We start from the raw sequence: 27,912 nt of genomic DNA, 5'->3' as shown, positions 1-27,912 counted from the left end.
TTTGGCAGCAGATTTATGGGTACGTTGTTACTTTTTATCATAAGAGGAAATTATCTTTTGGCTGAATAAGATCCTTGTTTAAAACCAATGAATTTAATGTAAGGAGAAGCGTAAGACAGACCAATTTGCTGCTTCTCTTTCCTATTTTGTTTTCCAAATCAAGGTACATATAGTCTTGCAGTGGCAGACCTATCTCCACAGCACTTTGGAGTAAGGTCTGGCTACACCACACATTCATTCTGGGATAGGAGAAAAAAATGCTTTGGGTTGTTTGCATTTCTTTAAACCAATCACAAGCGTCCGCTAAGCTCTGGACACAGCGACAGTGGCTCTGCAAAATGGCCTCAGAAAGGAACTTGTTTTGGTGGAACATTTGCACTCCACAAAAGAAAACGGCACATATAACATTAAATGAAATTAACTGTTCACACAATACAGTAATGAGCTATTTAAATTCAGTCCATATCAGTCCTGCACATATTTTCAGCCTGCAACAAAATAATGAAACTGCTTATGTTCAGTGCAGCACAAAACAATTGAACAAGTTAACCTCATTTTACATAATTAAGCAAAGTTCAAACACTCATTGTTTCCACAGCCATCTCTACATAATCCTCCTCAACATTTGCTCATTTTTGTACTCCAAAATGTAAACAGAACCATGTAAAATCATCCTCCTGAAAGCTCTGGGCCACCTCTGTCTCTACTGTTGCCTTTCCACAGTGTCACCATGGTATCCTCACAAATCAAGAACTATTGTGTGATGTGTGCTATCATGGTCATTGCTGCTGCTGACACTGATATATATTTTCTCAATCATTCACCAGTGTTTATTACGCTCCTCTCACAGAGGCGTTGTTGAATTAATGCCATCAGCAGATTGAGCTTTGCCTCTGATAGTTTCCTTGACATTCTCACATTTCACAACAAGTTGTATCTCATGGATGTTCTCTTAAAAATCATACTGAAGAGATGTTGCCACTAGAAGGAGGCCGCCCGAGCCCCCCGCGGGCTGGAACTGTGATCTGAGTGATACTTCGCTTGGCTGGGGTGAGATGATTTTGATTGTGACACTTCCACAGCCATCTCCGCAGCTCTGTTTGAACCTGTAGACAAACTCATGCATGTGGAGCTGTACTGTAGGAAGAAATAGACTAACTAGTTTTGTTAAAGCAATTCTGTGTACAATGTACAATTGAGCCCAGTGGCAGTATATACAGTACTGCAGCAGATAATGTAGCATTACCAACTTGCAGAAAGGCACAGATGTTACAGCTTTATGTAGTTTGTTCTTGTCTCTTTCTGTCTGTCTGTCTATGATGTATGTTTGCAGGACTTTTGTACGACAACATTGTCACCTATATTCACTTACCTCTCCATTCATGAAACAGTAAAGCAGTGCCACCACAAAACCCTGCAACACAAGAGAAATGGTGACTGTTTTCAAAGCATAACACTACAATCATATATACACACTCCACTTAAATCACTAAAGTTAGTGCTGATAGTATGTAGTCAGCCTCAAATATAAGAGAAAAAAGGTACAGTATAGCTCTTGGGTGTAAATATCTCAGATAATGTGATTTTGGAAAATCAGTCTCAGATTTGGACTGATTTTAAGCTTTAACAAAACTGTTCAGGTCATAAGATGTTCCTTCATTTTACACACTTCAAGTGACAAATAAAACATTTGAAAGTTTTAAAATGTAAGTTTCACTACATCACTACATTTCACAGATTAATATTTTTGGTTAATCTTTTAGTTGCATCAATTTTTATATAGTATGTCCGGCTATCAGAATTGCCAGCCCACACTTAATAGCCAATTTTAGTCAATGAGCAGAGATCAAGATATGACCTTTCTCTTATACAAATTAATCATCATCGTGATGAGTCATGAATACAGAAATATTACCAGCCATTTTACTTCCAAATTCTTCCTGTCATCTCTTGACTGTCACATCTTAATAAAGGCATACAAATGAACCAAATTAAAGGTAAAGTGTTAAAGATTATGTTAACAAAAGAGATTGAATTCCAGGAAATGGCGTTATTAGAAACACCTGTGCTTTTCCTTCTATCACAAGTCAAATATCTGCTGTGAATAAGGACTGCCTTTGAGAGCATCCTACAGCAGTTTATCGTTGCTAACTTTTTTGTGATTTGTCTTAATTTAGTCTTTAAGTCTGGTTTTTGTGTTTTGCTCCCTCTTTATTGTTTTATACCTGAAAGGATCCCAGCCCCAGCTCAATGTAGAGTCTGGCTGCCACTCCAGTGTTCTCAGGCAGGAAGGCGAATACTGTGTAGTGCATCCCAAACAGAGGGATGAGGAACAGGGTGGATTTAGCCAGCCTCCTGAGAGAAACAAATCAAGAGGAGTGAAAGAAAGAAGAAAGACATCAGTCCAGGTAATGTAAAGGCACAACCTCAGGCTAATCCGTGTTAAAGGCCCTGAAAACACATTTTCTTAATCGGCTTGTTCATCTGAGCGATGGGTCTTTCATAAACACATAATCTTATGGCTGTTTCACATTAGAGATTTCTGTAATTTTGTTTTGTTTCATCTTTGTACTTTTTAGTCTTATAAAGGATCAATCAGGATGAAGCCACTATGATCGATTTTCCTAGATTTGTTTGCTAATGTGTGGATTGGTGGCCTAGTGGTAAAAGAAGCGAGTTTGGGACCGGGAGGTTGCCGATTCACTTCCCACCGACAGAATAAAATCTGGATGGGAAAGTGAAAGAGCAGCACTTGTCCCTCCCTCATCACCACCACTGAGGTGCCCTTGAGCAAGGCCTTTAACCCCAACCGCACCAGTGGAGCTGCTCAGTGGCCAGCAGATCAGACTGTGGTTGTACTGGGCAGCTTCCACGTAGGAATGTGGAACTGTGTGAATGTGACAGGTCGTCTTTGCAAATGAGAAATTGTTCTCAATCTACTTACCTGGATAAATAAAGGTTAAATAAATGTCGCCTTGTCATTGTCAATCAACTCAGATGCTAAAGAAAATTAGCTGAGTGTTTCAGTCCTAGACTCTTTTTACTCTGACTTCAATTGTTGCTTCTTAATTTTTTATGTTAAAGAGAAAATTTGAAAGTTTTCAGGTGTTTTTTAAAGTAAGATGATCATCTCAACAACAACAATCTGAATATGTACTAATAATGGCTTTTCACAGTTTGTTGCACCTTTACCAGTGTCAGTCTAATCCGTGTTTCAGTTTTAAATGCCAGAATGCATTATTACGCCAAGTTTCATCAAAGGTAGACCGGATTTGACAAATATCAAATCCTCACTAAACAAACTGACCTTTAAAACAACACCATCATCAGTGGAATGGATTAAAATGTCAAAATACAAAACCCTGATGCATTGTGCTCAAAGTTCAGATCAGATTAGTGATGACTGAATATTGTGTAAATGTTGTTCTTTAATTGTGGTGAAATAAGATTATAGCACCACCTCTGCACTATACATCCCACAAAAATACAAAATCACAACTACCCCTGATTAGTACCCCTGTCTTATTCTCTTAATCCTGTTTTTCTTGTGTTCATTCTTTCATGTCACAAATATGATAAAACTAGCTAGGCAGTTGGCATATATCTATTGATCTACTCTCACCGATCAATCAGTTAATTTAACCCCAAAAGAGATTTCTGCAAATGGTCTTGTTATCTGGTGATTATATTATACTAAAAGCTGTTTACAAAGACGTGACAATAGTTATTTAAATGTGTTTAATAACAAAAATAATCTCTCCGATCAGAAATAACATCACCGCTTTGGCTGCTGGAAGATTAAAGACTTAAAAAAAAAAAAAGGAAATAAAAAAGGTTGGATTAGGCTCAGGACTTTAATAGGATTGTGTTTGTCTTTTGTCACACCTGGGATCCATCTGGATCAGATTCAAGTTTGTAAGAGAGATGAAAGTGTAAAACATTCATTGAACTGGTGGAACATTCCTGTCGCAGTATCAGCAGACATCTATTTCTGGTATCTGGTTCTATTTCTGTGGCTGCTCTCATTGTAAATAAAGTCAGCTGAGCTGGAATCTGAAACAACCAAATTTTAAAAGCAAGATAGGATTCACTCCAGTAAAGCACCATTTCTGTGCTCCAAGAGTAGATTCATAGAGGCAGCATTTTTTCTCCTAAACTGTGAGGAAGACTTTAGCATTTTATCAAGGGTTTCATTGATTCACTCTCCTTTCCTTATCCATACTAACCCCTTCAAAGTTTCTCACATAGCAGTTTTACCTCAACACTGAACAATTGCTTCATAGTTTAAAAGAAGCACTTACTGTAGAAGACTTAACTTTGTCTCAAAATGCATTGTGTGGAGAAAAGGAGGGTCTGAAAAAGTCAATCACTCTAATGAAGGATTCTAGCAATTGGAAGCTGGACTTGAAATTAAATACTTGTATCTCCATATTTTGTATGTATGGAGTATTGACCCAGTGGTGTTGCTAGATGGAAAGTCAGGGGATCATCAAAGTAATTACAAACAGGGTCGTAGCACAAAATTCTGGGCCCTGTAGAAAGTAATTCTCTATGGGCCCTACCCCACATCCACAGCTATTCATTCTAGCATCTTTTTGGGCCCCCATCACATAAGGGCCCTGGGTACTCAGACCCCCAGTCTGACACCCCTGAGGTGGAATTAAGTGCCTGTACAGTATCACATGGAAATCCAGCCAATAGACTTGATCATAGCAAACTAATTTGTCATAGCAGCAAAAGCACAGATGCTACTAATAACAATAATGATGGCTTTGTTTTATTCAAGTGTCCCTGTAAGCCATAACAGGACCCTGAAACTGTAGCAGCTTAATGGAATTCAGCCATCATTCATTTTATTTATGTTTTTAAATTAATTTTATTATTTACACCTGTGCTTTTCCAACTGTGACATTCAAACTTACATTTCACTTTAAACCACAAATATTAACCTCATGGTGGCGCTAAAGAAAAAGTCCTCTAAGGTCAAAGGATCACATTCATTCCTACATTTTTGGAAGAACACAATTATTTTGGAATATTACTGAATATTTTGTCTGTGAGGACTTGGTTTCAATATTTACACCTATTCTTGCGAGGTGCTGGCTCGCAGGCAGACATAAAAAAAAGAAGGTGAAAGCCATGCAGTTACGTAATCCCATCTAATTTTGATATAACCCGAAATAAAAAATTGCATCAGAGTTATGAATGCGAAGCTTTTCCAACATATTTTAACTAGAATATTTAATCTTAAAAGGCAAATTAAAATGGAACGTCACATATGAAGCATTTTGTTAAATTCAGGGAGCTCTGAAGTCAAGCCTGCGTTAGCTGATTGGTATCAGCTGCTTCTTTCATTCATTCATTGCAATCAGCTGTTTGGCTGCATGCTGGGAGGTAACATCCAATGTCATTATTAGGTGTACAAGGCAGCCTTTATAGCCTGACAAGTCTCACTAGTTGCTCTGCTCTTGTCAACACTGTTGCAGCTCCCTCTGTCACCCCAAACTCTTCTAACCTTTCTATTATGTTGAAGCATTTGTTATTGCTTTACTGAGATATAATATTCATCGTGTGTTGGTTAAGAGGGAATAAGTTCTCCCAGCAGAGTCCTTGTTGCTACTCGGATCTTTGAGAGTGACTTTTCCACCAAAACTAGCTGTGTAACCATGTTAAAATTAAATTTCCATGTGTGAGTGTCTCTGGAGGAATTCTGAATATAGTTTACTTTTTTAAGAGGGACAGTTTTTAAAGTCTTGGTCCAGTTGTGTTAGTAAGTTGTGACTCACATAAAGTGTCTGGTGTCATTGTTCCCGGCCATCGCTGAAGATTTAAGCTTTTGAACCAGGATCCGGATCACGTTGATGAAGATGACTATGTTGACCTGATAGAAACACACGTATGCACAATTATCCAAATAACAAAATCCACAGTGAGTGAGAGAAAAAAATCACCCAATATTTGAGTGCTACTACAGCTGCGGAAATCTGCCAGCGACAGTCAACAGAATGAAGTAACCTTTGTTTTAAAAATTACTATTAATTTGACCTACTCTTGTGGTATCCTAGCTATAATGACTTACTAGAAATACAAATAATAATAAAGTATAATATATTGTTAATACTTACCGATTACAAATAATGTTACATTTCCATACCTTGTTTAAGACTCAAGTAGAATGTAGCTGTTAATAACGAACATTTCAGTAGGATGCGCTACTTGTTCAGAGAGAGAGAGTATGTTCAGCATACAGGATGCTAACACTGCGTCAGACCGAAAAAGGGAATAATGCTAGCTGGAGACATGTGAGAGTAACTTGTAAATATGTCATGCCAAACAGTTAAGTAAAGCCTTTAAAAGTATTTGGATGTTGTGGACATTCCACTCTTCTTCAACACTCTTATCATTGTAAACTGCATGAACACAAGAATGGAGAGTTCGACAGACGTAGCAACTGTAACTGAGAGGAGCGGAGCTCAGCAGACCATGATTTAGTAGAGCTACAGTTTCACTTACCAGCAGCGTGGCTGTTATTGGCCCTTTGATAATCCACCAAATAGGAACATTGTCTGTGTCATCCCAGCAACTACAATTAAAAATTCAATTAATTGAAATCATGTTACACTTAAATCAGACTAATAATTACTACTACTGTTTAACATGCATTGGTACAATGTTATCATAGCAGTGAATTATGAGAAAATACTGTATAGTTATGTGTTAACTCGTACCCTCTGTCATCATAGAAGAATCTGGTCAACACCCAAAGTATAAGAGCTGTTGACGGGAGCCCTGCAACGTAAAAGCAGAGATTAATTATTAATACATTGTGTATATGTCAAGTAAAATTCATCTGAACGACACTCAAGCCCCAACTGACATGTATTTGTAATGAAAATGATGTGAGGCATATAAAAAATTGTGAGTTAATAATAATAATAATAATAATAATAATAATAATAATAATACATTTTATTTATAGAGTTCTTTTCATGGTACTCAAAGATAGTTTACAGTAAAAACCAGCACATATATCACATTAAAAACAGATAAGCAATAAAACCAACACATAAAACAAGCATATTAGAAGCAATTAAAAAAAAACAATGAAACCAGTAACTATCAGGTGAGAAATGTAAGACTATTTGTGTGGAAAGCTAATCTGAAGAGGTGTGTTTTGATTAGTTTTGAATGTGTCCAGGTCAGTACAGTTACAGATGTGTATGGGTAGGGAGTTCCAGAGGGAGGGGGATGCAATGGTGAAAGTTCTATCACCCCAGGTACGGTGGTTGGTCCTGAGTGGTGGGGAGAGGAGGTTAGCGTCAGAGGAGCGGAGGTTACGGGGGGGATTGTGGCGGTGGAGTAGGTCTATGAGGTAGAAAGGAGTCTGGTTATGGAGGGCTTTGTGGGTGAGGAGGAGGACTTTAAACTGGATGCGTTGGGAAACAGGGAGCCAGTGGAGGTTCTGAAGGACGGGAGTGATGTGATCACGGGAACGGGTGTGGGTGAGAAGACGGGCAGCAGAGTTTGGGATGTATTAGACTTTATTTAAGGCTTTTGCAAGTTAGTGAGTAAAATTAAATGTATCCGTCTCCCACTTGAATCTTCATGCAGGAAGAAGAAACAGACACAGGATAAAAGCAGGAGTAGGAGAGAGAGCAAGATGGTACAAACCGGAAAGAAGCTGATAAAACACATCAGAGCCACTCTGAATACTGGGTGAGCACCACATCAAACACACACCCTGGGTTCCTTGTCAGCTTGTAAAACCACAAATAGTGGGGAAAAAGGTATTTAGGTCCATATTTCCCTTAGCAACAAGTGCATAGTTTTATGTTTGAATCAGGTTTGAATGTGTTTTGTTAGGTTCATATGGTTGAATGGAGAATATGTCATGTATCATCATAACTATAACCACTGACTCTTACAATAAGCAGATTGGAGTACAAAAAGCCCAGCATGATCTAAAGAAATTTTGTTTTGAATTGTTGGTTCTGTTGGCTAAAAGTTTAAGAAACTCTGGCTCCTCACTAAAGAAAACCAGCTTCTGTCTCCACAACATATTAACAGCTATGCCTTCACTGCCTAACTAAGCACAGCCGGTAGTTGCTCAGTGTTATTGTTGCGTTGTGGTAACAGGACCAAAATGATACAGACTGTGGAACGTCAGCACTTGAGAGTACCAGCTTAAATAGGGAAATGGGAAAACCATGGAAATCCGTTGACTGAGGATACACGATAACACAAAGCGAAAGCACTCAAAACATCGGTAGAGAGCTCAGTGCAGTGCAGCAAAAGATAAGGGAGAAAACAAAGGGAGAGCCAAGGAAACACAGGAACAGCTATTGTGTAAATAAAATGTTGCCAGGTTTGTGGAACTGAATTACTGTCTGGAAATAGATTTCCAACAACCCAAATGTGAATATATTGTGTAATAACAGGACAAAGAAAACAAGAAAACCTTCCAGTATCACTCAATGTGCTGTTATACAACACCACAAACAACGGGCTCTGCAATGACCAGCTGAATCCCTTTCTCCTCTCTGACACAGTCTCAAGTGTCTATGTTAAGCTTCACAAAGGACTGTTGTACTGGATAATATATCATCATGTTTTTGTTATTTATTAGGATGAGTGTGCTGTCGAAACTAAACCAGCCAACCAGATGGTTTAGTTACAAAGAAGCATAGTGAAAAAAAAACGACTCGGCAAAGCTAGCTAACGAACTATCAGAATCTTCTTTACATCATTAATGCTGTGCATAGGTCCTTGTCGTGGTGTTTTCAGAGTGTGTAACTAAGACAGCCTACATAGTGTCAGGGAGCCAGGGCGGCTTAGCTCCCTCCAAAAAGATGTGAGCTTAGAAAAACGGACCTGTCAATAATGTGTGTAACATGATTGATCTGATAATGTTCATGACGTATCGTGGTTCATGGGCTCAGTGATTGTGGAGTGCACCTCCGGCTTACTCATTGATTTCAGCAGCCCCTCTCATCATTTCTGCTGTGCATTTAAGCTTATTATAACCTCTGTCAATCAGCATGCAGTGAAGACTACTACTGCCTGTCACAATCACACACCTTTGTGAAGCAAGTTTCTCTTTTGTGTCAGCCACAAAAGCAGGGAGAGTGCAGGGGCAGAGGGGTTGTTTAGACCTTAGTCTGGTCTGCCTGACTCATTAATACTTTATCTGACTGTGATTGTGCAAGTTAGAATCTATGGCCCGACCATTGCAGTGAAATATCAGTGGCCTAACTATGTTGTGTATGGATAAATCCATGGCGCAGTTGTGCTGAAGTAGCAGACAGATTTGTAATTGCGATTTTCTCTGAGGCCCTTCTGTCAGTTTTGTCTCTACAGTATAATATTCTTTCAACTATTTGGGGGGTTAGGGGGTCGAACCAAAAGAGTCGTTCATGTTTTGCAAACAAATCGCCTACTGTATATATGTGAATATTATGTGTATGTAGACAAAGACTTGATTGTTAGTCTGTCATGGGCTTGTACATCCTCAGACTACCTCTTCAGTCATCTCTACTCACCCCATCCAATCAGGATGTACCACCAGAAGTATTTCCTCTGAGAGACGAAGGACAGGGCCAGCAGGGTCTGTAGATACATGCCCTCCACCAGCAACCAGAAGTAATTGGCCAGGATGCTGAACTGGAAGAAAGCCACGGCTGACTTGCACGCTGTCTAGAGATGGCACAGCGAAGTAAAGTTAGTACTGGTCTGGATGTGTCATTTTGTAACACGAGGCAGTACAGTAGAATACGCTAGGCACTTTGACATGTGTAACTGTTTAGTCAGTGTACAAGTTGTGGCAAAAATGTGTGATTGTTGTTAAGACAAAATCTGAAAGCTAATGCATCAATGACAAACAAATTCCTTTGTATAAGAGCTCAAATATTTTGCTGCATCATCAGCTTTCATAGAAGTACTACAACAACTACTACTGCTACTCAACTCTACACATTCTGCAGAAAAGGATGACGTTTAATCTGCCTGTTTTGATTCACTGTTTCCATCAGCATCTCTGGTCTTTTCAGGGCGGTTTAACCAACTTAAAAGCAAAGCCTTCAAAGTCCAGGTCATTATTGCATGTATTTTTCATACAATTACATAATTCGGTAATAAAATATCCTTCAACAAAGCACTGTCAGATCTACTCTTAAGAGAAAATATAATTGAAGAGACATCCTGGCGGAATTCCTCGGTTGGTTATTGATTGAAGCAGTTTTCACCACAGTGCAAAATATTGGATTCATTATGTATTCCATATATTTGTGTTTTTGACGTCATTGCTAACACTGTCCACTTAACAACCACTCAGTTCTTTGTGTTTAAACTATTTTGTTGCTGAAAGAATTCACCAATCTTGTCGACTGAAGGGATTTCACTGAGAAACAACTGCTATTCATCACTTCTTCCACTTTTTCACTCTCTTTCAACTTTCTTTTTTTCTTCTTACATTGTTAATTCAATCATACATGCACATGCACATGTGGGAATTTGCTTTACGATGGAAACATTATTGGCTAATAAGCATGCTCACCGTGGACACCGAGCAGTGGTCCAGGGTCTCATCAGCAAACAGAACGGTGTCTTTAATGAAAACAGCGCTGGCTCTCAGGACGAAGGAAGAGAACAGGTTGATGTGGATGTAATTTCTGGTGCAGTGAAACTTCCTGAAAGAAGCACCAATTCACATATACTCAACCAGTATTACTAATAGATTCCCAAACTACTATATAACGAAGGCCTTAATGGGGCCTTTTTCTGATATAACAGTTGATCATCTGAATATCTGTTGGAACATGTTAGAGTTATATATACTTGTCCTTAAAATAGCTTTTTAAATTTTCTTCACCACCACTCTAAACGCTCCAGTTTAGGATCTTAACTACCTAAATGTGTGAGTGAGCATCTAGGTTGTTATCCCTTATTGTTTGTGTGTATCTGGGACTGTATGTGCTGCTCTGGTCTTACCTGAACACTGTGAACACCACTATGGCTGTAATGAGGGAGATGAGCGAGGTAGCGTAGCCCACAGTGTAAACCTGTCTGAATGTAGAGAGGTAACTCGTCTGCAAAGAGTGAAACAGACAGTGAGTAAATTGTGATGCTGTCAATTGTATGAATTGGGAAATTACTCAATAAGTGGAATGTCACATGTCTGAAAGTGTGGATCTGACAGAAGTGCAGTGGTGGAAAGTAACTAAGAACATTTACTATCAGTAAGTACTTAAGTTCAATTTTGAGGTACTTGCACTTTATTTGGATAATTCCATTTTCTCCTACTTTATACTTTGACTCCACTGCACTTCAGAGGGAAATACTTGTACTTTTTACATTTATTTGATAACTTTAGTTGCTAGTTACTTTGCAAATTCTGATTAATAATACAATACGGTTTTGTATCAAACAAAGTTACCTCCCCCATACATGTATTCTTGGAACAAAAATATCACAAATGCATGTTGTCTTTGCACTAAACATAAGAGAGAGCGAATACTAATTCAGTTAGTTAGAGTTTTTTTCTGACCGATAGCCAACCCTCTTTAACCAATTATTAACCGATCATTAACCGTTAACCGACAAGCAGGCAACAGAGTCCCACAATGTTCCGTGCATTGTCGTGGACACATGCAGCCACTTTCCTGGAACCGCTTGCAAGTCCACAGCAGTCTGCGGCGAGGTTGTTTGCTGTGTCTCTGCCTGGCATACTCTGTGTAGAACGGCCGATTTAACCCACCAGTCCTCATTGATATAGTGACATGTGTCACATAGCTTTCCGTTGTAAGCACCATCCAGCAGAGAGCCACGAGCAGAAAAAAAAAAACACAACTTGCTAGTGCAAATTGGCACTAGCAAGTTGACTAGCAGTTAAGAAATAGATTGTATAGCCTAAAAAAAGTTTTTTAATAACTTTAATTTTAGTTTTTATAATATTGTTTTTAACAATAGTATTAATCAGTCATAGTTCTTATTGTTGGTTAATGGTTAAACACTTAATCATAAACATCCCTAGCAGAAACATGAAGAAGCTTAACTGATTGACATGATTACAACAACATTTGTGTCTACCTCAGATTCAGGCTCACTGTTGTCATTGAAAGCACAGGCCTCGTTGTAGGGTGGATACATTTCTGACCAGCCATCCACCGTACAGTTCCTGTAAACATACCCTGATGTGGGAGCAGACAGCAGGGAGACAAGAAGGGCTTCAAACTGGTTTCAAGCAATTCAACTACTGCAAATATTTTCACAATACATCATATAATCTATTCAGGAGCTCAACCATTTTGTTATTCTTCACTTTCTGTGGCTTCATTTTGTCTGAACTTGAACTTCTTTCAACATGCAGTTTAAATGAATTGTTAAATGCTGCAGAGAATGGTATAAAATGCAAGTGACCAGTAGCAGAAAATAACTAAGTACATTTACACTAGTACTGTACCTATGTACAATTTTAAGGAACTTGTACTTGTACTTTACTTGAGTATAGTTTCATGCTACTTTTACTCCACTATAATAACAAACGTATGATTGGATTGAGAAACATGGCAGTTTATACATTTGTTACAATTAGCCACATAAATCAAAACTGTATATGTCCTAGAATCCTGTAGCCACTGACATTGTGCAACGCCGCTAGGAAAAAACTTTAAAAGCTGATTTTACTGCTTCAAACTTCATTATTTTCAAGTTTGTGAGCGTAAGAAATGGTATTGTGAAATAAAATAAAATCTCTCATATTTTAAATGGTGTAATGTAAGCTACTTTGCAATGGAAAGTGTCATTCCTGCGCACATTTGGACTGCTACACATTTCCTCTCTTGGACCATTTCCCACCATTAGTGCTTTCAGTCAGAAAACATTTGATTCTTTCATGTTCAAGCCTACTGAAATTTTAGGTCTGGTTAATGTCCATTTGAAAACAGCAAGTGTCGGGAGAAGGTTGTCAGCTGGATTGCTCCCTGCACTGCTGTGTTTGTGGGATTATACATCTAAATGTGTGTGCCACAGATGTGTGTGTGCATGCAGGAATTAGCTGGACTGTTTGAATAAAGACACAGAAATGCATGGTAGCAGGTTTTGTTTCTCTATTCTGCTTCTGCTTGAGTCATATGCAATTCAGATTATAATGAGTCATGATTTCCATCAAGGTAAGAAAGCAAAGAACATTATTCCTTAATGATCCTTACCTTACCACCTTTAATGATGCTATTATAATGACAATCCTATCAAGACAAAAGAGTACAAACAGTCCCACATTTTTTGTCTTGAAGACAAAGGTTTCCGTATTTAAAAAATAATATAAGCTGTCCTATGAACACTATTTTGGGATGCAAATGATAAATAATTGTTTAAAATGTAGTCATTACATAACACATAATTATAACCAATCATTATTAGGAGGTTATGTTTTTGGTTTGTTTGTCAGCAGGATTACAGAAAAACTATTCATTTTTTATGAAACTTTGTGGAAGGATGTATGGGCCAAGAAATAACCAATTTTTTGGGGGGAGGATACACAAATTCTTTTTCACTTTCTTTAATATTGCAAGATAGAGCATGGCCTTGACAGAGGTCTGTGCTCTCTGAGTGCCCTTCTAGTTTTAACTGTAACTGTTTCAAAAAGGATATTACCTCGAAATATAAAACCTTAAACTTAAAAATCAACAACACTTTTACTCTCATGACTATATTATTGTAACTTCAGAATATGTCTATATTGCTGTCATCAGCACCATCTTTCTGGAAACACAAATCCGTCAACAGCCAAAATGAATGTCTGTGACATGCGAACCCTGCAGACAAGATTTGATGTAATTTCTTCTGCCAGAAACCTTCCAACAAACACTTCTTGACAACAAGCAACATGAATAATTCATACTGTGCTCCTTTATCACAGCGACTCCAGCCTGCATTAGTGTTGCAGATGATATATATTTAGTAGTGGAGCTACTAACCCTTTACCTTCTGTATTTTAACTACCCTATTGATATACATGACTGGAATTTAGTTATTCTTTTCTGTTTGTTAAGTTTTGGATTAACATGGAAACCAACCTTGATTGCTGGAGAAATGCTGGAAGACATCAGAGCATGATATGTTGACCACCTGCCCAACTTCAGTTCTCAGCCAGCAGCCAATCTCATCCCACTCTGTGTTACATCCTACAAATACAGACAGAGGGAGGAGCATGGTCAGTCAATAATTATAAACAATAATAATAATGATACTGAACTTTATTTATGCAGAAAAGTTACAAAGTAAACCAGGATTAAAACATTTCAGGGCTGTAATGAGGCATATGTATTGTATATGTACAGTATGTATTTACTGCATTTGCATAATGTCTTGTGTTTGGCTTTTTTCATAACAAATTCCTGAAGAGTTTGTGTTTTCTGTCAGTCCCGTGTCATCACATTACTATCAGTTGAGCTGTTCTGTCTGCTGGACTGAAGCAGTCACTCACATATCTTTAGAAGTCAACATGGCAACATGAATACAAGAGACATCATCTAATTTTCTCAGTTCTACAAGGCCCAGACAGTGATGCTTATGGCAAGTTTATTCAGTCTGAAATACTTTAATGTTTTCTTAAAATGTTGTGTTTGTGTTGGTCCACCACTTCGATTCCTGACAAAAATATTTTATTTATTAAAAAATTATTTTATTAATTGCTGTAAACTTTTGTACAGACATTTGTGGTTCCCAGAGGATGAATCCTAAAGACTTTGGTGAGGTTGACATTAGTGGTTTTGAGTGAAATCTCAACTCAATCATCAACTATTGGATGGATTGCCATGGAAATTGTGCAGACGTTCATATCTCCCTAGGGACATACCTGATACCCAGTGTTGTAGTCAAGACCACCTAAACTGAGACCAAGTCATTACCAAGACCAGAGTGTATCGAGACCGAGACAAGACCAAGACTTTGACAGACCAAGAGACCAAGACCAGACCAAACAACTTAAAGATACAGTAAATACACAACTAGCTAATTTTTATAGCTAATATTCGTCCCAGCTGCATCAGTTAGCATTACATGGCAGAATTTACATACTGCTGTGTTTTCTTTTAGATGTTGTTTTGCAAATAAACTCTTTGAAAATATATATTAAATAAAATGTATTAAATAAAATATTATCCAATCACAGTAATGATGTTAAAACATGAATCAGACGATACACAGGCAATTTAGTGATATCCCTGCAGTTGTGGTCTTGACCGGTCTAGAAATGAAATCCAGAGTCCTCTTTATCCGAGACTGAGACAAGACCGAGTAAAAATGTGGTTGATTCCGCGACAAGACCCTCAAAAAGTGGTCTTGAGACCAGTCCTAAGACCAAGACCTGTCTCAAGTACAACAACACTGCTGATATCTGATAATCAGCGCCGCCGGATGTTCTGTCCCTTGCGTTGCAAAATTCTGTTTCGGAAAATACAACAACAAGCTACGGGATGAAAATGGCAAGTTTTTAAGAAAATTTGGGTCGTGCAACAAGTCAGGCTTGCTTGGTTCTTTCGGGGAATGATTGTAAAGATTTACAAAGAATATGATTAATGTTACGGCATTTAGCGTCCTATAGTGTTCCTGTCTGATTCTCTGTGTTTTAAAATGTCCTGCAAAAGAATGATGACTTTCTCACAGCATCATAGACTCCCTGCTGTTACATTTAATGAGAAAAGACTTGAAACATTGGCCCTTAATTTGCAGAAATCCACCCACACCAACTACAGAGACTACAGTTCATACAGGTGACCTGATTACCTAGTTACATACTTCTTTTCATGTAACCTAAAAAGGATATTTTTATTAAACCTGCATGGCCTAATAAATCTACTGTATATCAGCTGACAGGTCTTATCCACAGTCCTTGCATCGCTTAGGTTTTTCCATCTACTGTCCTAAATTTCCCATAAACCTGGGATTGCTTACCGGTCTCAGTCTTATGGTCTCAGCAGGTAAGGTGACAGGTTTGACAGGACTGAACAAATGAATGGAGTAACTCTCCACTCTGATACATATCATTGTGATAAACGTGGTGTGTGGTGCCGCAAATATCTGCAGTCATCATCCACAGCGGGTAAATGTCAACAGCAGTGACGAATTAAAAAAAATAAAATAAAAAGGCAATACAAGGAGTTTTTTCATTTATCCCCAAGGCTGAAGTGAGACCAAAGTAAATGTCAAATACATTTTCAGTCAGAAATCTCTAATATAAAAAAAAGTTTTAACTCCTCAGGAGCTGTTTCAAGGAACATAAAAGTGTTTCAAGGGGCCGGGAGTGATTTCTGACTAAAACATAAACAATAAAGATTCTTATTAATTTAACATTTTCTTGATTGTAGTGTAACAAAAGGAAAGTTTAATGTTATGAAAGCACAGTTAGGGACATAAATGAACCAATAATGTAACTTGCTGTCATATTTTAACCCCATATTTTACATTTAATTGAGATGCTGTGACTCATCTACTGGAAGAAAGTTTAGCCATCAAGATGTCTGTTATAGCAAAACTAGAGTTCGCAGCCAAACTAGCAGGTTGTGAACCAAAGACATTGCAACATCAATAGAGCTACACTGAGAAGATGTAAGAACAAAATGTGGTTCTAAGACATAAGAATTGACATTAAAAGGTCATTTGAGCCATTCACCATGGCTCCTGACATTAATCTGAGACAGAGCAGTGATTTACAGGCAGCAATCTGTCTGGATGAAATATCCTTCTTCATTTTCCTTATGTCATTTGTATATAGCCGGCATATCCAATCCATTATTCACTCCTTCTTTTGTGTGTCCCTATCTCGCAAAAAACAAACAATTGCATCCAACCAGGTGGTCTCACAAAAATGATGTCACCTCCAACATAACAAAGTGATAGTGTGCAATTTTTCACGGAGGACCTGGGAGTTTTATGATTCACGTCAGCGTCTCCTTTGTTGCTGTCAGGCTGAGTCAGACTGATATTCCTGAAGTAGAAAGGAACCAGGAGGGGCAGAGGCATTGTGTCGAAATGCACTTTCAGATCTCAGGTCTGTCTTTTCAGTGAGTGTTAGCTCAATGAATTGTTGTCTCAGGGGTGGTGCTATGAATTGTGGGGCTTTAACACAGCAGGTGGCTCAAGTAGACCCTACACCACCAAACACAGCACAACTTTATATTTTAATTTATACTGCTTTATTTACAGGATTAATTGTTATACTTGCATTAGCTACTTCTTTTAACTGTGCTGTGTTTGGCTCACCTGTAACTTAAAAACTATTTATGCTACATTTACTGTTCACACATCAATAAGTGAATGCTATTGTGCATTTTTTTAAATAAAATTGATGTAATTCCTGCAAAACCTGATTTTTATTCTGGTACGCATATCATCATCACAGCTTTAATGCTGCCAAGATAATTCATATGTCAAATGTAATCATTTGCACTGTAGACGGCTGCATTTAATTGTTCTTATTGATTGAACTATTTTACTTATTACGTTTTAAAAGCACTCCCATAGACATTGATTGTATTTATATTTCCGCCATTGTATATGGTCCAAACTCCACACATATGTCAAAATGCTCAGTATTACTCACTGATCAAATGTACGTAACCTCATTATGTACAATTTATTAATTATTAATTATTATTATTCCGTCCCATTGTATTTATAACAAAGCACATTGCACATAAAACCATATGATGAGCAAAGTCATCCAAAACTTATGCCAATCAGCATCATCAGTCAATCAGTGTGCACAACATTCACAAACATTTTCTTCAGGGAACACTATTCCACTTTTTAATAGACTCCTGCACAAAATATGCCAGGGGTAAACAACTTAGCTTCAGTCTGCACAAGAAAAAAACTTGAGAAATTGTATTTCTGCTTGTTCCACTTTGTCTCAGAAAACGACACTTATGCTATATCATCTCTTAGTAAATCAATTATTTGTCTGTAGGGGCCAGAGCAGTGTGAAATTAACGTATAAAATATTTACAGATTTGGGGACCACAAAAGACATTTTGGTAAAGATAAATCTTTAGAAAGCTTGCACCCTAATAGACAATTTTTACAGAATACATTTGGACATAGCAGTAAAAGCACATACGTAATCTATCAGTTCGTGGACAAGTCTCACTTGCTACTTGAACTACACCTATACTTTTCCTGCAAAATATCTGCTGTGGAAAAGGTTGATTCCTGTCATCTTTGGAAGGCTAACTTGAAACTCTCGGTGTGGCCTCGCATAATATGCATTTTTTCCTCTCTCTCGTGGGCTTTTATCTACACTAAGCCACAATTAATCACATCCACAAAAACAATGCTTTTCAAACCGCCCCCCCTGTCAAGTGCATCTAGTTGAAATCCATTGTGGATAAAACGATTAGGACTGGCAGTGAAGTACAGGCTTGAAATTAATGGATGTAGTTACAAGCTTGCAGTTAACTGTAATCTGTTCGGATTTAGAGGAAGAGGTATGTTTTTAACAATGACTGTGCTGAGGTAATTGGTATCAAGGATCATACAACAAGTAGATTGGTTGGTCAACTAAACATTTAGAACCAGAGCTGTTTAATGAGAACATGCTCAAATCAGCATGATAGCATACCATGCTCATCGCAATGAGTTAATCTTATTATACAACGCTCTGGATTTATTGGAAATGTTTGGATCACATTAGCTGTGCCAGTGAGTCAGTGACACAGCGCTATGTTAGAAATAGCTTGTGAAGTTCGCGGACATATAATTAACGATCTACATTTGGAAAAACAAACATTTTTTAGCTGATATCTTAGTTACAACACGATTAAGTTAGCAAAGCAGCTTTTTGTTTATATGTGCAGTATTTATTCAGTTTGGGAAATACAAACAAATAAAATGCAAACCCTCCAAAGCTAACGTTAGCTCAAGTTGGCGAACAGGAACCAGAAATCGTTTCTGTTGCTCAAAGTTCGCTGAAGTAGCTAAATATGTCCATGGAAAAAATGTTTTTCAGCAAATATTTTATTTACAGCACAGTTGAGCTGTTTTTGTGCGGTATTTTGGTTTGGGAAGAGAAGAAGAGATCGTAGGATTAGCTCACTTTGGCTGGCTGAGGTTGACTCAGCTGGGACTAGAAATCCTCTTTCTTGTTTGTTTTTTATTTTTTGTAAACAAAATGCCCCACAATATGAATACAGTTTAATTATACCTGTATTTTGTTGGTAACTTCAGTGATGCTGCCAATAATGACATTAAAGCATACCCTCTCATCAGTGGTGTAGTCTAGTTTTTTGTAGCGAGTATACTGTGATTTTTTTCCCTCCCAGCCTCATTCTCGCCCGTGTCCCAGAACAACAACCCCATACATTTTTTGTAACGTTACAGCGTATAGCATCAGCCTCATCTGGCTTATTTTCTGTAGTTTCTGTAATGTAACTGTCTGCTGCAGTGTCACCTGAAGCTGCAGTACCTTCAGCTGCAGTAGCTTCAGCGGCAGGCTTACGAAAAAAAATGAGAGTGTAGTTTGAGTTGGCTTTCGTTTCATATACACTTTAGTGATTCACATTAGTTAATTTCATGTTTGCACAGAAAATGACCACCAAGCAACTGTGTTGTTGTTAGGTGACTCGCAACACAGACATGGTAAATTTATGACCAAAACGTTACGTATCCTTGTGCTTTTGTAAGTGGGTATATGGAAATTCTTGACCTTTCATAGTGGGTATATGGCGTATATCTGCGTATCACGTAGACTACACCACTGCCTCTTGTGTAATATTGCTTAAGAGATTTTATTCTCCAACATTATGGTTTCTTAATGCCAATTGTTGGCCTCTAAATTTTAGATTTGGTGAGAGGGGAAACATCCTTTTTAAGCATATCGTATGTGGGAGGATTGTGTTCTGGTTTACACGGATGGGTTTACGGTAATCCTAATAGAAAAACACAAGGCGTTTATTCAATAGAGTAAACAGCTTCCAAATTGTATTTCAGTTTTCATGGCAGAGACGTTGGCACATTTCTGGGCACTTTGGTTGTTGGAAGAAACAACCAAACAACAGTGTCGTTTGTACAGACCCAGCTGCAGAGTTAATGGCACTTTATGACAAGAGAGCTGAAGGTTGACCTGATTTAAATACTGAACTTCAGCTGTTGCTTTATAAAAAAAATCAACTGGCAGCAGCAAAGCAGCAGTTAAATTCATTAAAAGTTTGAAAGTTGTAGCGTCATTAAAAAAGGTCTGATGTTAAGGTGGCAGAGGAAGTCGGACAAAGCGTAACACACACCACCCCCATTACGTTAAGTAGTGTTGCAATTTGTTGCCATCATTTGACAGCTGTAGCACACACACAACGCATGCGCCACACAGACAGGAAAAGTGGTCAGCATGTCAACCTGGGAAGCAAATGTGATCAAAATTCCTGCTTTTTAGGTAATTGACAGCATACCCTGACACGATGACAGTAAATGCAACCCGTATGTGGGTTCATGTGAAAATAATGGATGTGGGTGTTTTGTAAGTGCAGCCTATGCCCGTTAGTTTTGAATGGTTTACTTCCAGTTTGTTACTTGACATTAGCAATATTAAAATTATGTTATGAGGAAGGTATTGTACTTACTAATTTGGTGCTGGATGACAGCAAAATGCTGATTTAACATGTAGAAGAGAAAGGTACTGTATATGATATAGCTTTTAAAATTTGCTTGTGGGTCTGTTGATTACTGTAAAGCACTTTGTGACCCATTTTGTCTGTGAAAGGTGCTATATAAATAAAGTTTACTTACTTACTTACTTACTTACTTGATTAGTCAACACTTTGGTCCAGAATAAAACAACCATTGGATGGATTGCCATGAAATTTGCTATAAACATTAATGTTGCCCTCAGGACAAATTGTAATAACTTTTAATCTAGAGCTACTATCAGGTAAAAACTTTAACTTGTCCTATACTTTGATTTATGACTAAATACCTTCAAAACTAATGATATTCCCATCAGCCTCAGCTGTACTTTAATTTGTACTGTGTTTGATGCGATTTGGCAATATTAGCATGCTAACAGGCTAAACTAAGAAGGTAAACATGGTAAACATTATTATTACTAAACATCATCCTGCCCTCCACTTTTCTGACCTTAAATCAAGGTTAGCTGTGTCCAACAATTTCTGAAGTTTCAATTAGCCAGCAGTGCAGTGGTGACAAAGTAAGCAGGGTTTAAATTTATTTTTCATTCATTACTCAAGTATTTTTCATGTGTACACAAATGAAAATGTCTTCCAAGAGAGATTGTGAGGAAAATGTTATCCCCATACTGTAGGCTATTTAAACAACATTGTGTCTCCATCCTTATGATGCTTTCACCCTTCCTTCAAGTGTGGCTGTTCCTAATAACACCTTTACCCTCGAACACAGTCAACATACGCATATTGTACAACCTACTTCTCTAGCTTAACCCGACCCTTAGCATTATTATTGTGTGATTATGTTAGCATGCTGATGTTAGCAGCATCACAGAGCTGCTAGCGTGGCTGTAAACTCTTTGTCTTGTTTCTTATTGTTAAGGTGTTTCTGTGTGCACATATTTTTCAGGAAAATATTGCCGCAGACACAATCCTTTTGTACAGGTCAGCTCTTTTGCACTGTGTTTGAACCAAAAGTTATATCTAGGTTGTTTACTGCAAGCTGTTTGTTGTGTTGGATTTACCGATTAGATTGCTTGCAAGTGTGAATGAAAGTTTTACTGACTGTCAAGTGGGTGGAATAATATTCCCATAAGGGAGTTCCTGCTCCTAGATAGGCCTACTTAACTTCAGATCACTGGATTTGAGTACAGACACTGAGAGAGATGTGCTGATTATGAAAAGATTTCATTTTTAGCCTGAGATTAAAATTAAAAGAAAGAACGAGGCACAATTATCTATGTTAAAGAACTATGTGTCCTCAATCATCCACATAATAATTGTCACAGTGCAGCAAGAATCTTTGTGTAACCCTCTATGTAACCACACAGGGAATTCTGAACTATTATGTGGGGAAAACCATAATAATGTAATTCCCTGGTGTGTCTAACTGTCAGAATTCACAATTAACACTCATGTCAAGAGGTTGATGACTAATTTCAAACATTTCCTTTCCGATCGACCCAAAGGTTTTATCTCCCACTGAGCAGGGCTTTATTCTTGGACCTTTGTCAAAAGACAGCTCTAGAGAAAGCAATACATTCAGCCACTTGACTTGTCACCTCATTTAGGATTAACAATGACATTTGAAACTAGAAAATGGATTTCCTGCAGAAAACGCTCGTGAATACTGAACAGCTAAATTGCTGAAGCTAAACTAAATTGCTGGCTTTAATGCGTAAGAAAGTAAAGCAGTGAGAATAGTTGGAAAAGTGGGAATGGTTTAAATTAGTATAACTTTCAATGAAATGTTAAATAACACCAAAAATTTATGAAAATTGAATATTTGTATTTTTTCTGAAAAGCTGTCATTACGTTTTGACGTATAAATTGTGTATGACAAGAAAATATTGTGGGCGTGAGAGCAAGTTATAGCTAGCTAATGCAGCATACACACAATTACTTCGGACATAGGGTGAGTGCTTCCAGAGTGCCGCTGAGAGAGGAACTGGATAATATCTTTCATTTCATTTCTCAATTCATTTATTAAGCAGGATGCATTCAGTTGACGTCTCAGTGGAATTTAATGTTTTAATGGGATTTAAAATTTGATCTTTAGTATACATTTGGGTGTTTTTGCTTTTGCCAGAAAGAATATCATCGTGTTTTGGCCAAATATGACTGATATTTGACACTACTTTTAACCATTTTTTAAAGCTAGTGCGTAGTCTCCCCCATAAGGATTTCTAAGTATTGACAACAACACTGTCGGTGTGTAAAGTGCTCATATTATGCTCATTTTCAGGTTCATAATTGTATTTAGAGGTTGGACCAGAATAGTTTTATGTGGTTTGATTTTCCAAAAACACAATATTTTTGATGTACTACACATTGCTGCAGCTCCTCTTTTCACCATGTGTGTTGAGCTCTCTGTTTTAGCTACAGAGTGAGGCATCACACATTTATTCCATTTTGTTGGGAGTTGCAAATGCGCATTAACTAGGTAAGCACTGCTAGCTAGTCAATTGCAGAGTATGAGGGCGGGCCACGCTAGCAGCTAGGCGAGCATTATAACCTGTGTTACAAAGTGACGAGCTTTCGTCACGGAAGTATAGGCTGGACTACAATAGAGCTGTTTGGAGCAGTTTGTGAACAGTGTTTTTGAAATTGAAATACAAGGCATTTTTTTCCTTTTCCTGGTCAAAAGGGGATGAAGGATATTTAAAAAATATATAACAAAAAATAAAATCACTCGTTTTTTCATATTCAGAGATCAGATGTTGACATTTCCAATGCAACAGCGCCAGTGTACCAGTGTTGCTTTCAGCACAGGCTAAAATTACTTTGGAACATAGACTGTGAATATTAATATTCACAGCTTTGGAACACTACTCTGATGATGCTTGAGCGGACTTTTATTTAAAAATGTCACATTTATTTATTTCCCTCTCCCTGCCTCCCACCGACTCTCCGTCTCTTAGTACTGGTGTCGTGCCAAGGTACTTATCCCCACCAGGATTTGTATCCTCTGGCCGCAGGAGCGCGTGTGCACTCAGAGCGGAGTTTAACTGCTGCACTTCAAATTCACCTCTTAAATGGAACAAATAGCGACAATAATCAATAGGGTTTTCCATATTAACAAGGATCTCATTTATCTACATAAATACGTTTATTTGTCTGTTACATTAAGGCGACATGTGAATTGTTTAATGCGTCATTTAGTATTGTGGATTAATCTACAGTGTTTCTAAAGTTCCATATTGCCATGCACCTTAGCTACATATGCCAACTGATAGGCCTATCTATGTGAGTCATGCAGGTTTATGAACAATATTGGCTTTTCAATTAACCGCTTTGTTCACCTGTCTACCATATAAGTTACAAAGGGTATACACAAAATATCAGGCCGTTTTTTCACCTGATATTTTGTGTATCCCCTCCCCTAACATGCAAAGGTTCTGTCCTGTCATCATGTGTGTTATTTCCTGTGTTTTTCAGGTCACAATGAACAACATGAGATAATATGGAGATGTCTGCTGTTTTCTAGCAAAAGTTACAGAGGGGATACACAAAATATCAGACTGTTTTTCACCTGATATCCCCTAACATGCATATATAAATATATGCCTCATTTATTTATTTCAGGATGTATTTCATAGCCATATTTATGTAAAGAAGGTGCAAAAAGGATCAGTCACTCAGGAAGTTGGGCAACAAGTTTCCCTCAACTGCAGAATCAGACGCTGCAAAGCGGAAGCTAACTTCAGCGTGGTGTCAGATGAATTCATACAGTCTATGGTCACATCATGTTTGAGCCATTTTCAGCTCAAAATCTCCTCACATTTCTTGCAGAAAATCCTCTTGCACCCCCACTCTCCTGTGATATGCGCACAGAGATTTCTGCACATGACAGGCCTTTTTGTAGCTATGTCTAAAATCACATCAGAGTAGGAATCCAAAGTCATTTTAGCCTGTGCTGAAACTCTGGTACACTGGCACTGTTGCCTTGGAAACGACAACATCTGGTCTTAGAATATAAAAAAGCAGGCCTTTTTCATATCTGTTTTCTAGTGATTTTGTTTTTTGTTATATGAAATAGAAAATAAAAATCAAAGCATATTTTAAATTTCTCTCATCCCCTTTTGACCATGAAAAGGAAAAAACGCCTTGTATTTCAATTTTCTAATTTTGTATTTTAAAACAAAAATCAAACAACCATTAATATTTAACAAATTAATAATTAAAATAGTTTTTTAATACCTGTTTAAAGGAAAATGTAATGACCAAAAGATACACTGACCCACGAATGTCTGCACCAAATGTCATGACAATCCATTCAATAGTTGTTGAGATACTTAAAACCACAAATGTGAACCTCACGGTGGTACTAGATGAAAAGTCAGGGGATCCCGGAAGGATCCAGTTGTTGAGTTATGTCAGTCGGGACCAAGGCTTAATGTTCTGCATAATTAATTAATCTTGCCGTCACAAGAAGCAAGCATAGACTGTAGGCTTCATTCAGCCTGCCTCAGCTCCATCCATGCTCCACCTCTTTGCCCATTTTTGGATTAGCCAATTAGCATTTGTTTTGGCTCTTCAGAAACCTATAGGTGACGTCACAGAGACAGACTATGGTCTGGACCAAAGTACTCAAGGTCCTCAAATGTGAGGCTTTTTTTCCTTTCTCTATTTTATACCATTATAAATATCTTTGGGTTTTGGACTGTTGGTCAGACATAACAAGCTGTCACCCTGGGCTCTCAAAGCTTCTGAAAAGCATTCTTCACTGTTTTTATTGACATTTCATATAAGGGATTAATTAAAAACAGAATCAACAGGCTAACTGACAATGGAAAAACTGACAATGGAAAATAATTATTAGTTGGAAACCTAAATCAAACCAAATGCATGAAGCAGGACACCAGTAAGTGGCTGATTTTAAGTCAATGGCAACACATTTCACAGCAGTATAAAACGTGACGTCTACTTGGGCCCATTACCACCAGGAGTCAGTCACGAATGATGACTGTCATCATTTCACAAAGGTGAAATTTCAACTCAGCATGACTCTCCAACTCGTCACAATTACATGTCACCTGCATGGTCGGCATTACACTGATGGACGCACAAACTACTCACACACCTACTCAAATTCATCAGCATACATTTATCTGCGTAATGAGCAGCGGAAGACACCTTGGCGTTCACAGTCATCAGGGGTAATTACGATCAAATTAGTCTAGAAATGTTAAAGTTCATCACTCTCTTGGAGGGGAGTTGCCAGAGTGTTGTTCTGGGGCAGTTTCTGATGAAGTGGAGAAGAGTTCGGCTTAATATGAGACACGCAGTGCGGCAACTTTTGGAGACGCCAGCTTTATTATTATACAATAAAGTCAGATTAGAACGACAAGCTGATAAAGCCTTACCAGGAGGAACAACAGGTGTCAGTGTGGGTATTAGATCATAATTATGAAGATTACATGGTGTAATAACACCATGTCCATGCACATTGCATGTTTATCTATGTTTTCCCCTCTCCTACGTTGTGTGAACTATCAATGTTCTCACATAAACCATATTTTCCCTTTCACTTGCACGGTGTGAGAAATATTAGGGGTTCTCGCACTACTACATGTATGGTTATGTCAGGTAAGGGCTCTAAAGATTATTAGATTAAATGAAATTAGATTCAACTGTATTGTCATTGTGCAGAGTACAAGTACAAAGACAACAAAATGCAGTTTGCGTCTAACCAGATGTGCAAAAAACAGAAAAGTGCATGTAATTGTGCAATTACATGTGTGACCTAAATATCAGACAAAAAAAACTAAACAAATATGTGTAAAATATTTATCTAAAACAGCCTGGAGTCACATGGGGACCCAAAAGAACACCAAAGGTACAAACAGTGTACGGGTTATTAAAAATATCATCATGTTTAATTTAAGTAAAGTCATTAAATGTAAAGCAACAAAAAAAATGTCAAGCACTGATGTAGAGGCACCAAGGATAATAGGTGATGGATGTGCTCCCATCAGGAGCGTCATCAGAGGGTCATCACGTGAATTGAGCTGCAAACTTTGCTCATTCAAAAATTATACCACAGAAGAAAAACAGTTAACTGCTAAATAAAACATCCTACAGAAAGTTTAACCCACATCATTTTCCTTCCTGTGTGTTCATAGTGTGGGTTTTTTAAGCCCATCTCAAAACTATTCTTGCTTTTTACGTTTAGCCCACTCTACTGTCTAACAACCGCTCGCAGTGCGCCAATGTTTTCCCAGTGATCTTTTAAAGAAACACAAAGCAGCACCAGCAGCAGCACAGAGCAGCATCGTGAACCCACCGCTGTGGTCGGTCTTGTTTTGCGCTTCGCTCTTCCTCGTCTGGCTGCAAACCTCCCGAGCCCTCAGGTGCTGAGAGATGATGGCGCAGTCCGGATGAATTGCTTCAGCCTGAAATTACGAGACAACTTCAGTTATCTACAGTATAGCCTGAAAGCAGACACGTGCATCCCCATGGCAAGTCTCTTTGCTTGTGCCTTGAATGGGTGGGTGCAGCGATGGAGGAAAAACATGGAAACATTCGTTTAAACAAACAGAATCAATAGAGACGCCTCTTTGGATACCTTTTTATCTTTCTCACTCGTACAGGTTTATTTTTCAAGCAATTAGTTTTTATGTTCCATAACATCATCTCAGACGATGCCCACATTTTTAAAAGTAAAACATATTTGTTTTAATTTCCCTGCTAATTAAAGCTCTTTTCGTTGACATTTTGCGTATTTGCACGCTCAAACCTTGACAACATCTGGACCTCTTTTCTTTAATATCTTATCCGTGTTTTCCGTGTTGATTTTTGTCTTTGATTGATACCGGTGGTGACAGGTGGCGGTGATGGATGCACTAATTAGTGCCCGCGGCTTAATGAGGACATTTGCTGTCCATGTGTGTGGTGTGTGCTCCAAGGAGCCGGAGAAGTACAGAGGATAATAACGGTAATAGCGTTGCATTAAAGATGCCATCAGGCTATAATTAAGTAGGCTATCGTTTAATTAGCAGGTCAAAATGCAGCAGAAGATGTCCTTTTCTGCTGCATGTTACTTTTCTTCACTTCATAAATGAGAGTATTTTGGCCTAGATAGAAAGAATGTACGCCTATAACTTATAAAAGAATAAGCACTCACTATAGGCCTGTACCACAGATGAAGATAAAAGATGAGGACTACGAATGTCTCCTGTCGTCCCGGCAGCGCCTTACAACACACTTCCATTTTCTCATCTGTCTTCTTTATATCCCTCAT

The 27,912-nt window shown here is 38.0% G+C and overlaps 1 protein-coding gene across 1 annotated transcript; it reads right to left on the bottom strand.

Moving 5' to 3' along the window:
* Positions 1-399: 399 nt before the first annotated feature.
* LOC114565955 (vasoactive intestinal polypeptide receptor 1) lies at positions 400-27,912 on the bottom strand. Its single transcript, XM_028594296.1, has 13 exons — positions 27,796-27,912; positions 26,959-27,064; positions 14,073-14,180; positions 12,085-12,185; positions 10,987-11,084; positions 10,553-10,685; positions 9,540-9,693; positions 6,729-6,789; positions 6,514-6,583; positions 5,787-5,881; positions 2,226-2,355; positions 1,373-1,414; positions 400-1,106 (listed from the first exon to the last, which is right to left on the bottom strand). The coding sequence occupies exons 1-13, from the start codon at positions 27,910-27,912 to the stop codon at positions 960-962; spliced, it is 1,362 nt and encodes a 453-aa protein (XP_028450097.1). The 3' UTR covers positions 400-959.

This window comes from Perca flavescens, chromosome 12, assembly GCF_004354835.1.
Source record: "Perca flavescens isolate YP-PL-M2 chromosome 12, PFLA_1.0, whole genome shotgun sequence".
In the NCBI taxonomy this organism is placed as follows: domain Eukaryota; kingdom Metazoa; phylum Chordata; class Actinopteri; order Perciformes; family Percidae; genus Perca; species Perca flavescens.
Note: the sequence above shows the minus strand (reverse complement) of the source record. Positions and strands in the feature narration are given on the sequence as shown.

Coding starts and splice junctions, on each gene's coding strand:
- LOC114565955 (XM_028594296.1), bottom strand. CDS start 27,912: ATGAGGGATATAAAGAAGACAGATGAGAAAATGGAAGTGTGTTGTAAG. Junction 11,085..12,084: donor ACAGTGAGCCTGAATCTGAG/GTAGACACAAAT, acceptor CACTCTTTGCAG/ACGAGTTACCTCTCTACATT. Junction 9,694..10,552: donor ACCACTGCTCGGTGTCCACG/GTGAGCATGCTT, acceptor TGCCATCTCTAG/ACAGCGTGCAAGTCAGCCGT.